The sequence below is a fragment of the Salmo salar genome, chromosome 05, assembly GCF_965601325.2.
Source record: "Salmo salar chromosome 05, fSalSal1, whole genome shotgun sequence".
Lineage (NCBI taxonomy): Eukaryota > Metazoa > Chordata > Actinopteri > Salmoniformes > Salmonidae > Salmo > Salmo salar.
In genome coordinates this window covers 58,869,128-58,882,104 of record NC_138295.1, presented here as the reverse complement: position 1 = coordinate 58,882,104, position 12,977 = coordinate 58,869,128, and the positions used below count along the sequence as shown (strand labels likewise).

The window sequence follows — 12,977 nt, the reverse complement described above, 5'->3', positions numbered from 1 at the left end:
AGAAGGAATGGCAACCAAGGGGGAGTATAACAAAACATCGAGAAAAGATTCCTGCTATCCCTTCTGGGGAAACGCATCCTGATTATGTCAGTCACATACTGTATTATTACAAAACAACATTGACTGAGAGCTGCAAGGAGACTTGGAATCTACCTCATCAGATGCAGGTGTGGTCATGCACGTAACTCCCCGGCTCTGGAAAGAAGGTGGGAAATGTATCTGCTGAACATCACGCCAGAACTCTGACACTTTATTACACCGGAGTAGATTAACGGAAAACTGTAGTCATCATCGTAGTCTATATGATTCTTTTGTATTTTGCGAATCAGAGTGCATAAATGTTTATTGTGCCCTAGAGGCGCATAAGCAAAACTGCCATTATATCTGACAAAACGGCTACCTTTCCAATAGCTGATGATGGTAGGTAGCTTTAGCTAAACCTTGTATAGTGCATTTAATGACATCCAACACCTCTCTATCTACACTGGAAAACAATGCATGATTACCACACATGTCATTGACCCACTTCATCAGTCATTTGATTGAATTGATTCCTTCTTTCTGATGAAGGGCATTGACGCTCGAAACGTCACGATTTGAACTGAAATTAGATCAGTAAAGCATTGAGTCGCGCCTCTTCCTTCAAAACGTTGAATTGATCCCACTCGCAACAATGCTGTGAAACCTCTTCGCACAAAACTAACCATGGATCATTTCCAATGGACACACACCTAAAAAAGCGCTCCATCCCACATGCAAGAAAAAGACAGCGCCACTTTGTTATGTCCCTGAAACCAAACCAATACAAAAGATATGCAAGTGTAAGCAGCACAACCAAACATGGAACAATAACTTGTGCATAAACACTTTTATAGCGCTGTTGATCGTGCCAACGCTAGCTTTTACAATCGCCCTACATTAATTCTGCCAGTGATTAAACGTCAAAGGCACAGAGAAAGAAGAGAGAGAGAGAGAGAGAGAGAGAGAGTGAGCGAGAGAGAGAAATGGAGAGAGAAAGAAAGAGTGTAAGAGAGAGGTGATTACCCCATGTTAATCCAGTATCAGCTTTCAGTGATTTGGAGGCTTCCCAGTACATTACTCATTATATGCTGAAAGGTCTGTTAAAAGCAGATTAGAGGGTGAGAAGAGGAATGGAGGCAAAACTTGAACTTTGTCATGAAATCCATTCCTGATACTATCTGGCTTTCAACTGGACTATCCAGGCCTTGTTCCGTAATGATGTCCCCACTTGTCTCCCGTGTTTTCCTGCATCTGTGCTCCATATTTCTGGTTGTGTTTCAAGCGGACTTTAAATTGAGCTATCCCCCGTAATTCAAAGGCAAAAAGCTCAAGCCGTAGACTTTTATCTGTCACATATTTTCCACTAGTCATCATTTTGTGATGATTTTGCTAAATTGAAACCTGATGAGGCCACATACAGTACTTGCCTATAATTTATATCTGCATACAAATAAAACAGTACAAGAGAATACAGTCAACTTCTACAATAAGTGCACATTGGACATGTGTGAAGTCTGTTCACATGCAATGTATTTAACGAGTCCCGATTCCAGTATATTCTTTTAAATTACCCTGGTTGACTGCATGCTCTGGTTTAGTGCACAGACTGTCCTAAATAATTGTTTACATCAGCAGTTGAAATTATTGGAAATGTATGGTCAAATGTTTGAAAGAGGCTCACACTTCAAAAGACAAATCACATGCCCTCGGAGATGAATGTCATCGTACTAAATCTAAACCATTGCACCAACGATATCAGATACCGTACTTTATGACCTTAGCCAGACCTAACCAGGATCGTAATGCCCAATGACCTGAACTGACCCTTATCACATGACCCGGGACTTACTGTGCCGAAGCCGGGGAAGAGGCTGACTGCTGAGGCCGTATCCAGGGGAAACGGGAGCTGGAACTGCTTCATGCCCAGAGACTGCTGGATGGTGGGTAGAGCAGGACGTATCAGCGTCGGCAGGAGGCCATTTTGACATGCATTACCTGTAGAGGAGAAGAAAGAGAATGGGCCATGTTAGATGGTCTGTGCTGTGGTGGTTCTCAGTTAAACAAGAGTATGACATTATGAGCAAAATGTAAAATGTCTCATAGACCAAACCACCAAAAAAGTAAGATTCAAATGAGATGAAATATGAGAGCACTTGTATCTGGAGGGCTTCCGACTGTATTTGGGAGGCTCCTGAGTGGCACAGCGGTCTAAGGCACTGTATCTCAGTGCAAGAGGCGTCACTACAGTCCCTGGTTTGAATCCAGGCTGTATCACATCTGGCCGTGATTGGTCCTATAGGGTGGTGCACAATTGGCCCAGCGTCGTCCGGGGTAGGCCGTCATTGTAAATAAGAATTTGTTCTTAACTGCCTTGCCTAGTTAAATAAAGGTAGAATATTTAAAAAATCTGATATTGGTCTGCCTTCTCTGACTATGATGACCTCTCTTCTAATGAAAACAAGGCCTCTAGACTGAACAAGTTATAGATAAACCGAGACAATTCAGACATAGCCTACGGAGACAAATACAGTATGGTGTTAATTGGATCATGGGAATGCCATGTCAGCCTTATCCAGTTGTATTTGACTCCTTAATAATCCTTCTCATCAGCACTGTTTAAAGCTACAATCAATATATGGAACTTTTTGGGTGACCCGCCAAATTCACATAGAAATAAATGTAAGTTATAAATCTGTCATTCTTATTGAAACCAAGTCTAAGAAGAGGCAGATATGTTCTATGTGCACTATTTCTATGCTTCCCATTCTTAAGTTTTGATTTTGAGTCTTCTACTTTCGGTTTTGTACACCAGCTTCAAACAGCTGAAAATACAATATTTTTGGTTATGGAAAATATATTTCACAGCGGTTTAGATGGTACAATGATTCTCTACACTATAGTTGCTTGTTTTGTCAGAAAAACTGAAATTAGGCGAACTATTCGAATTTTAGCAACCAGGAAAGGGCGAAGCAATTTCTGCATAGTGCATCTTTAAGAGAGAAACGTCTTAATGTTGATACCATCCTCTTAATTACAAATATGAAATGAGTGCACCAGACCAGACAGATCCATAACTAAGAAGATTCAATAACAAGGGGTGCAAAACTGTCTGGAAAAACCAAAGTAAATACTTGTATTGTCATCTCCATGAGAGAAGCCAGAGCGGGCTTTATAAGCCATGAATTACAACCAGCAGAGCCTTTCTTCAACACCGGGGGATTAGAAAGCAGCTTTCCAAAACATTAGGAACTAAAGAAAGTCATTCCGTACCCATTAATTAGAACCAGGGATGACTTTTACCACAGCACATTTAACAACATGACGAACTCAGAGCCAGCATGACTAAAAGCGCAGATACCATATCAAAACACCGGCTTGAGACAAATAAAAACTATGTTTGCCACATCGAGTCCCCAGGCGATGGTAAGGGTGAATAAAAAGAAACAGTTGTAAAAAAGAAAGAGGGAGAGAGAGGGAGGGAGGGAAACCACAAGTCTTTTTTCCCTTCTGCTCGGAGGAGCACTGCCATCTGTTGGAAAGCAGCAAATGCCGATGCTCATGTGGAGACACGTCCCAGTTCTCCTCTAACAAAGCATGTCCTTCTGCAGCCATCATTCCTGCAGGATCCTCCACTGACATGTTGCCTGACGTCACCCTGGAAACACGTTGCCGACAAGCCAGATTGCCGACCAGAAATGCAACGTGCAGTCAAAACAGCCTATTCAAACAACCAGAACTGTACTCTGGTGGAGGAGTGAGGAGTGAGCTACAGTATCCATTGTGGTGTTTCAAATATAAACGTGTCCATAGAAAAAAGGAAAGAATGGATCTGGTTGTGATGGAATTGTTATACAGTAAATGTCTGCACTTACAAGAGGCACACAGGAGTCCAGCATCTCAGCTCTACTGAATGACAAAAAGCGGACAAATTACATCGGTCAATATTTTAGCCAATCTTTTAGTCTCCCCTAACAGAGTGCAGTAACTCAAAAACCAATTTCCCCATTTCAGGATGGCGTACTGAGACAAGACACTTTAACCTCATGCGTTCAAATTTCACTTCCTCCGTTCCGAAGGAAAACAAAGCAACACTGATCTCCCAACATGCACAAACACACAAGGAGACATTCCATCTTTTAACATTGCCTCATGTAAGGCTAGTATTTCAACTCCCTGACCTGAACGTTATATTGGCTCATGGCTCATTGTAGTATTAAGAGTGGAGCTTGTAGACTTGAGTAAGTCCTGTCTCTACGTATAAGACTCTCTAGCTGTGTATAATACACTCTTAGAAAAAAGGGTTCTTCAGCTGTCCCCATAGGAGAACCCTTTTGGGTTCCAGGTAGAACCCTTTTGGGTTCCAGGTAGAACCCTTTTGGGTTCCAGGTAGAACCCTCTCTGAAAACGGTCCTATATTGAACCCCAAAATAGGTTCTACCTGGAACCAAAGGGTTCTCCTATGGGGAGTGTGCAAGTGTGTTTTCATGTGGTGTGTTTTGAAACACGTGTAAAATAGATATGTGTGCTGCTCGTAAATACATGTAACCGTGTATTCGTGAGTTTGTTTAATGTGTATCTGTCAACGTCTTGTGCGCCACGCGTCTTTTCATGCATGTCTGTGCATGCGGGCGCCTTGCATATCGGCCCTCTTAAAAATGTCTTTATCTGGGACTAAAACCCTGCGGCAGTGTGTCGAGCGAGAGTAAAGATGTCTGAAGGACACAGACTAACGTGAATAATTAATCGTGTTCCACTGCACTCTCCAACCTCCACCTCTCCTGGTCCTGATCCCGACTGCTCTCCGATAAGATCTGTCCAAAGGGCCGAGATTCCACACAGCCGGAAACCTACTGTCATGGAATACAGAATCTACGGTGCAACGGTCTACTATTTCACAGAGCAAATATAAATCCAATTATTGGGAAATATGAGTTCAACTGCGTGTCAAAAACATTCATATCCTGATGATGTTTATTCAGGTGTGTTTCACAGCATTGTGTTCTCAGGGGCTGTCTGACTGTATTCCAATGACCCTATAATTACACTCAGGATCAATCACTGTAATTAAGATGCAGGGGTTACAGTGCTTTCACCCCATTTACAAAAACAACAAAGCATGTCGAAACATTAAACTCTCTGTTTAATCAATAACATTTGAAGATTGGTCTGTTAGAAACAGATTTATGCCAATGTACCCCTAGGCTACATGTCTGTATCCATTTCACTAAGCTCTCCGCTGCATTGCTAGCAGTTAGCATTTAGCTCCGGGCTCAGACTAGAATAACCTGGCTAACACTAGAACTCCACCCTGCCAACGTAACCCGCTCTGTTGTCATGACTTTCGCGGTGTAACCTCTAATAAACACAGCTGTCTCGGAGTTTGATCCAACAATCACTTCCACTGTGCTCTGTAATCTGAGGTTAACCAAAGAGATGTTTACGTGCTCTTAAACTCCAACCGCCAGGCCAGATACACCAGATACGTGCTCTGGGCCTCCAACTCAACACTAATCCCTTTTATGATTACAGCTCTCACTAGGAGACATTACTCCTGCTGAGTTACTGTCTTTTCATTGGCCTTCTTCATCCATTTGGTTCACGAAGAGGGTTATTTGCATAGGGGGCACAGAGGTATTTTGATTTTTGTTTCTTTTTTCCCATCGGAAATTCTAAGGGATCAAATTCGTAGGGATTTGTAGAAGTATTATGTGACATGAGAATTTATATTATTCAAAATGCATATTCAAAAAGTTTTCAACCAAAAACATCTTTGAGGAAAACCACAAACTTGGATTTGTATTCTAAAAGTATTCTATCACTGACACCACAGCTAATTTAGCTTTGTTTATAGTTTAATATTATGCAAACGATATTAATATCTTCATCCACAAATGCTTAAGCAACGCACGTTCTCCACAACCAAAACCTAACGAGCTTCCTTCCTCCCTTTTCCTCCATTATGCAATGACGACATTGCATAATGAACAAAGAACAAAATAATTCCAGACATAATATACTTTGGATTATTTTATTCACAACGCACTTCTTGTACATTTGACAAAAGTGACAAAAGTGCATTTCACAACCCTATCATCACTAGGGCTACCCCTGTCTCCATGTGGGCCTCTGTGTTGACTAAAGCTGATGAGTCACGAGGCTGAGCCGACACCAGGGAGGTGACTCCACAGACCAAGGACACCAGAACAGTCACGTCCCCACTACATCAACACTCCTTGCCCTTCAATGTACACAGAGGGCTAATGTCAACAGTATGCATATCAGTACAGGAGAGATTGACTGCATCAATTCTTGTTTCTGTGTGAAATATTATTGTGTATAGAGCCATGATCATATAGAGCCAAGAACTCCCTTCTATCAAATTATTCAAGCAAACAAATAAAACAACACGCACAGCATTCAGGCTTTGAGGCATATGTATCTGTACTGATGTGTGTGTAACTGTCAGTAATGTGTGTAACTGTCAGTAATGTGTGTAACTGTCAGTAATATGTGTAACTGTCAGTAATGTGTGTAACTGTCAGTAATGTGTGTAACTGTCAGTAATATGTGTAACTGTCAGTAATGTGTGTAACTGTCAGTAGGACCTTTTTTTGGTACTATTTTTCTTATTCTCTGTGTGTCGTTCAGTCCTTGAGCTGTTCTTTTCTGCTGATATTCTGTATTACGTCATGTTTTATGTTTCGTGTGGACCCCAGGAAGAGTAGCTGCTGCTTCAGCGACAGCTAATGGGGATCCGAATAAGATACAACAACAAAGAAATACTCCTGTGGATGAACACCTGCCAGAAAACCAGCAGTCACAGGTCTCTGAGAGCTAATACATCACACCTGACACACATCCAACATCCTAACCTCTTTCCTAAAGGACACATTAACAGTCTGCTCACAATGTCACCTGGCTCCAAAACAAAAACTCTCTGTAACACTTTACTTAAAGCCCTCTGGTGTGATGCATTGTAATGCAGTTATAATGCATTGTAATGCCGTTATAATGCATTATAAGTCTTGGCATCAGCATGATGTATGATGAACCCCTTATAATGTCAGAATCTCACTCTATAAGGTTGCAGTGTAATTTGAGGTCATTTTAATCCCACAAAAAAAGACAGTGCCTTTTTACGAAGACTTGCTGCGGCAAGAATCAGTGTAATTATTCTTCTAACGTGAGAATGTAAGCCAGAGATGTGAAGAGCACTTGAAAGGAAAGCACTCCTGCTTTAAGTCTGCCTAAGCCTCTCATCAAACACGAATCTAATGGAAGAAGTCTAATTCTTTCATTTCTCAAACTATTCTAGACACCATATCAAGTGGCTCTCAAAGCCGACCGTGAGCTAGCTTTGTCCTTCTTTGAATTCCTTCGCTATAAACACATCAGCGAGAGTCTATAAAACATGTGAGATGAAATCCAAATCTTGGACTTTCAACCCCACACATGGATCTAGTCTGGCAGGATGGATAATGGCTAGGGGGAAATAGACACGGTGCCTAGGGCTTATCCAACCATGTCAAATCTAGTAAGTGTGGAACTTCACACTTTCCTTCCTTTTACGTTAACCAAACGATCAGCTCCATCTCTGAAGATGATATATGCACTGTTCATGCCACACAAACCCACGCACACACACAAACTCACCGAAAAACATGCTGCTCTCCATGACTCCTTAGACATAGGGGTCTGTATGTCCTCTCGGATGCCCTGCCAGGTTGTGTGTGTGTGTGTCCATGGGCAGCAGCCTGGGCATGTCTCACACACTCTTTATGTGTGTTTGTGTGAGTGTGTGTGTGTGTGCAGCTCTGTAGTCCGTCTCTCTGTCTGCGTGTCGTGTCTGCAGCCGTTACCGTGCAAAGCCGGCACCCTCCTCTCACAGTGGTCTGTGTCCCCCTCCTTCGTCTCTCTCGCTCTCTCTTTCTCTCCACACACTGCTCTCTCTCTCGTCTTGCTGGTTCTGCTGGTCTCTCCTCCCCTCTTTTCTCCTCCCGTCCTCCTGAACACTCTCCTCTCTACTCTACTTGAGCGCTGGCCCCTCTGCGTGCTTCTCTTCTCTCCAAGGTGTCTATCTACATTTTCCAGCTACAGCCTCTCTCTCTCTCTCTCTCTCTCTCTCTCTCTCTCTCTCTCTCTCTCTCTTCTTTGTGTAAAACTCTCCCCGTCGCCTCTCTCACACTTTCTATATATCTTTCCCTCTTTTTCTCTCCTTTTAATATCTTTCTTTCTTTACTTCTTTCTTTAACTACCTATCTTCCTCTGCTCTCTTCCTCTGTCTGTTTTCTTACTCTCTCTCTCTCTCTCTCTCTCTCTCTCTCTCTCTCTCTCTCTCTCTGTTATCTGACTCCTGGAGCTGGGCTGATATCAGTGCTGTTGGTGTGAGCTCCACTGCTCTTCTCCGTCTCTTTCTGGTGGCTCCTCAGGCACAACACAACACAGAACAGCACCATGCACAAGGGACAGCCACCGGCCACACAGAGACGGCTGGTTGCTGTTACCCACAAATACCAACTAGGTTTTGTGATGCACAACAAGGGTTTGCCTGTATATATGTGTGTGTGTCAGCATCCACCCACTTAACCTCCACCGCCCTTGGCTCTGTTTTCACACAATCACTTTGATTGGTTCACTGTAATGCCTCTGAAGGTCAGACAGCAGCATTGACCGCTCCAAAGCCTGGCCACCACTATCGACTACAAATGAGACAGTCCTGATCAGAGTGATGTCTGTCCACACACACGCCGAGATAGCCAGCCCAGCCATTAGTGACATCATAACTGTCTCCTCAAGACCCCAAAAGAAATCAATGTTCTCAAGTGTTGCTATTTCTCTCCTTCTATCCCCTCAGGCTCCGCTATGGCGGCCATCTCGCGTCACACAGATGTTTTCAATTAATCCTGAATTCCCATTCTGTCTCGCCCAACCCCCGAGCCCACTTCCAGTAAATACGTTTATTCCATATCTGAAAAGGCAGCCTCTCCTTCTCTCCCTCCTCTCTTAGTCATTCTCTCTCTCTCTCTTTCACTGGCAGTGGCTGTGGTGGCTGGGCGAATGTATTTTTTTAACCTTGACTCGCAGGTGTCAGTGATGGTGCATTATTTGTCTCCATGAATAGCGGTTAGAGCAGCGACGCAGCCCGAGGAGCACCACTGCACCACGTGCAAGTGCAGCCTGGGCTACTTCATTAATCTTGCTGTCACTTCCATGACGCTTTTCATTAGTTATGGGGCTATCTGATCAACAGGCAGACTCTCCGGCTTTTCAAAGGCTTTAAACTGCTCTCTGGGAGAGGGAGGCTGAGGAGGGGAAAGAGCCAGGAGAGAGAGAGAGAGACCCACATGAACAAATATTACAGTTTACTCTAGAATACTACAGTACTTACTATAGAATTCCATAGTAAACTGTAGTAAGTATACTGTAGATGTAAGAGGTGTGTAACTGGTGGCAGGGAAGTCAAACGCAGGAGAGCAGAACTTGGTGAATAGCCGGAGCAGTTTAATATATAAAACTAACGGCATACAAAATAACACATGGGTACAAAACCCGTAGCGCACCAGTAACACATAGCACAAGTACTTACAATAAACAATTCCCGACATACAACATGTAATTAGGGAATTGAAACCAGGTGAGTGTGAAAACAAGACAAAACAAATGGAACATGAAAAATGGATCGGCGATGGCTAGAAGACCGGTGACGTAGACTGCCGAACACCGCCCGAACAAGGAGAGGAACCGACTTCGGGCAGAAGTCGTGACAGTAGAATACTACACTACACACTGTAGTATCCCTCGATCATGTGTAGTACTTAGAATGTTTTAGTATACGGTAGAAAACTACAGTAAATATCCACAAAAAAACACTAGTAAATACTACAGTAATATCTGCAAAAACACTACAGTCCGCAAAAACACTACACTTTGACCATAGTAAATACTAAAGTATTTAATTTGCATATACCCTGCCCATTCCTCTCCCCCATATGCCACCAATAAGTGAGAAAACCTACATGCCAAGTATACAAAATGATTGTGTTCCCTACATGTTACTATCCATTCAGACCCCAGTCCTACCTACCTACAGGTTATGGAAAATAAGCTATTTTAGTATTTCTCAAGTAGGTTTCCTGTAGGAGAAAGCCTCCACTTCTATGTCAAAGATAATAAAACAAAAACACTATAGTAAATACTACAGTAATGTCTGCAAAAACACTACAGTAAATACTATTGTAAAGTACAGTCCACAAAAACACTACAGTACATTTTTTGTTTTTTTGTAATTTTGCAGACACTCTTATCCAGAGTGACTTACAGGAGTGGGATACGTGCCTTGCTCAAGGGCACAGACAGATCTTTCACCTAGTCGACTCTGTGATTCGAACCAGTGACTTCGGTTAATGGCCCGACATTCTTATCCGCTATCAATTAATCAAATTCAATCAAATGTATTTATAAAGCCCTTCTTACATCAGCTGATGTCACAAAGTGCTGTACAGAAACCCAGCCTTAAACCCCAAACAGCAAGCAATGCAGGTGTAGAAGCACGGTGGCTAGGAAAAACTCCCTAGAAAGGCCAGAACCTAGGAAGAAACCTAGAGAGGAACCAGGCTATGAGGGATGGTCAGTCCTCTTCTGGCTGTGCAGGGTGGAGATTATATCAGAACATGGCCAAGATGTTCAAATGTTCATAGATGACCAGCAGGGTCAGATAATAATAATCACAGTGTGGTCTGCAACAGGTCAGCACCTCAGGAGTAAATGTCATTTGGCTTTTCATAGCCGATCATTCAGAGTATCTCTACCGCACCTGCTGTCTCTAGAGAGTTAAAAACAGCAGGTCTGGGACAGGTAGCACGTCTGGTGAACAGGTCAGGGTACCATAGACGCAGGCAGGACAGTTGAAACTGGAGCAGCAGCACGATCATGTGGACAGGGGACAGCAAGGAGTCATCAGGCCAGGTAGTCCTGAGGCATGGTCCTAGGGCTTAGGTCCTCCGAGAGAGAGAAAGAAAGAAAGAAAGAAAGAAAGAAAGAAAGAAGAGAAAGAGAGAAAAAGAGAGAAAAGGAGAGAGAGAAATAGAGAGAGTATGCTGAAATTCACACAGGACACCGGATAAGACAGGAGAAATACTCCAGATATAACAGACTGACCCTAGCCCCCCGACACATAAACCATTGCAGCTTAAACCTGTTAGGGCTAGGGGGCAGTATTGACACGGCTGGATAAAAAACATACCCGATTTAATCTGGTTACCACTCCTACCCAGTAACTAGAATATGCATATACTTATTACATATGGATAGAAAACACCCTAAAGTTTCTAAAACTGTTTGAATGGTGTCTGTGAGTATAACAGAACTCAAATGGCAGGTCAAAACCTGAGAGATTCCTTTACAGGAAGTGGCCTGTCTGACCATTTCTTGAACTTCTTTTCCATCTCTATCTTTTACTAAGGATCTCTGCTCTAACGTGACACTTCCCACGTCTTCCATAGGCTCTCAGAGCCCGGGAAAAAACAGAATGTCGTCATTCCAGCCCCAGGCTGAAACACATTATCGCCTTTCTCAAGTGGCCGATCAAGGGACTCTGGGCTTATGCGCGTGACCCGACCGCCCCCGCCTTTGTGATTTTTTCCTCTGTTTGCCGAAAAGGAGATTCCCTGTCGGAATATTATCGCTTTTCTAGTAGAAAAATGGCGTAAAAATTGATTTTAAACAGTGGTTGACATGCTTCGAAGTACGGTAATGGAATATTTAGAATTTTATTGTCACGAATTGCGCCATGCGCACGACACTTCTTTACCATTTCGGATAGTGTCTGGAACGCACGAACAAAACGCCGCTATTCGGATATAACGATGGATTATTTTGGACCAAACCAACATTTGTTATTGAAGTAGCAGTCCTGGGTGTGCATTCTGACGAAGACAACAAAAGGTAATCAAACTTTTATAATAGTAAATATGATTATGGTGAGTGCTAAACTTGCCGGGTGTCTAAATAGCGAGCCCGTGATGCCTGGGCTATGTACTTAGAATATTGCAAAATGTGCTTTCACCAAAAAGCTATTTTAAAATCGGACATATCGAGTGCATAGAGGAGGTCTGTATCTATAATTCTTAAAATAATTGTTATGCTTTTTGTGAACGTTTATTGTGAGTAATTTAGTAAAATGTTAGCGAATTCCCCGGAAGTTTGCGGGGGGTATGCTAGTTCTGAACGTCACATGCTAATGTAAAAAGCTGGTTTTTGATATAAATATGAACTTGATTGAACAAAACATGCATGTATTGTATAACATAATGTCCTAGGGTTGTCATCTGATGAAGATCATAAAATGTGAGTGCTGCATTTAGCTGTCTTCTGGGTTTTGGTGACATTATATGCTGGCTTGAAAAATGGGTGTCTGATTATTTCTGGCTTGGTACTCTGCTGACATAATCTAATGTTTTGCGTTCGTTGTAAAGCCTTTTTGAAATCGGACAGTGTGGTTAGATTAACGAGAGTCTTGTCTTTAAATAGCTGTAAAATAGTAATATGTTTGAGAAATTGAAGTAATAGGATTTTTAAGGTTTTGAAACAAGCAAGCGTCCCACCTAGCCCATAGAGGATAACTACTGGAGGCTGAGACAGGAGGGGTCGGGAGACACTGTGGCCCCGTCCGACGATACCCCCGGACAGGGCCAAACAGGGCCACCCACTTTGCCAAAGCACAACCCTCACACCAGTAGAGGGATATCTCCAACCACCAACCTACCATCCTGAGACAAGGCTGAGTATATACCCAAACATACCCTTGTAAAACTGACCATCCTACCGATCCTCGACTTCGGCGATGTCATTTACAAAATAGCCTCCAATACCCTACTCAATAAATTGGATGCAGTCTATCACAGTGCCATCCGTTTTGTCATCAAAGCCCCATATACTACCCACCACTGCGACCTGTA

The 12,977-nt window shown here is 42.8% G+C and overlaps 1 protein-coding gene across 1 annotated transcript in view; it reads right to left on the bottom strand.

Annotated features, from left to right (window-relative positions):
* Window positions 1-8,403, bottom strand: part of LOC106605268 (zinc finger protein 385D) — a 39,366-nt gene extending 30,963 nt beyond the window's left edge. The window contains exons 1-2 of the mRNA XM_014200715.3: window positions 7,675-8,403; window positions 1,871-2,016 (exon numbers count right to left, since the gene is read on the bottom strand). Coding sequence (XP_014056190.3) covers window positions 1,871-2,016; window positions 7,675-7,696 — 168 coding nt within the window. The 5' untranslated portion in view covers window positions 7,697-8,403. The remainder of the gene's footprint in view (window positions 1-1,870; window positions 2,017-7,674) is intronic.
* Window positions 8,404-12,977: the final 4,574 nt, after the last annotated feature.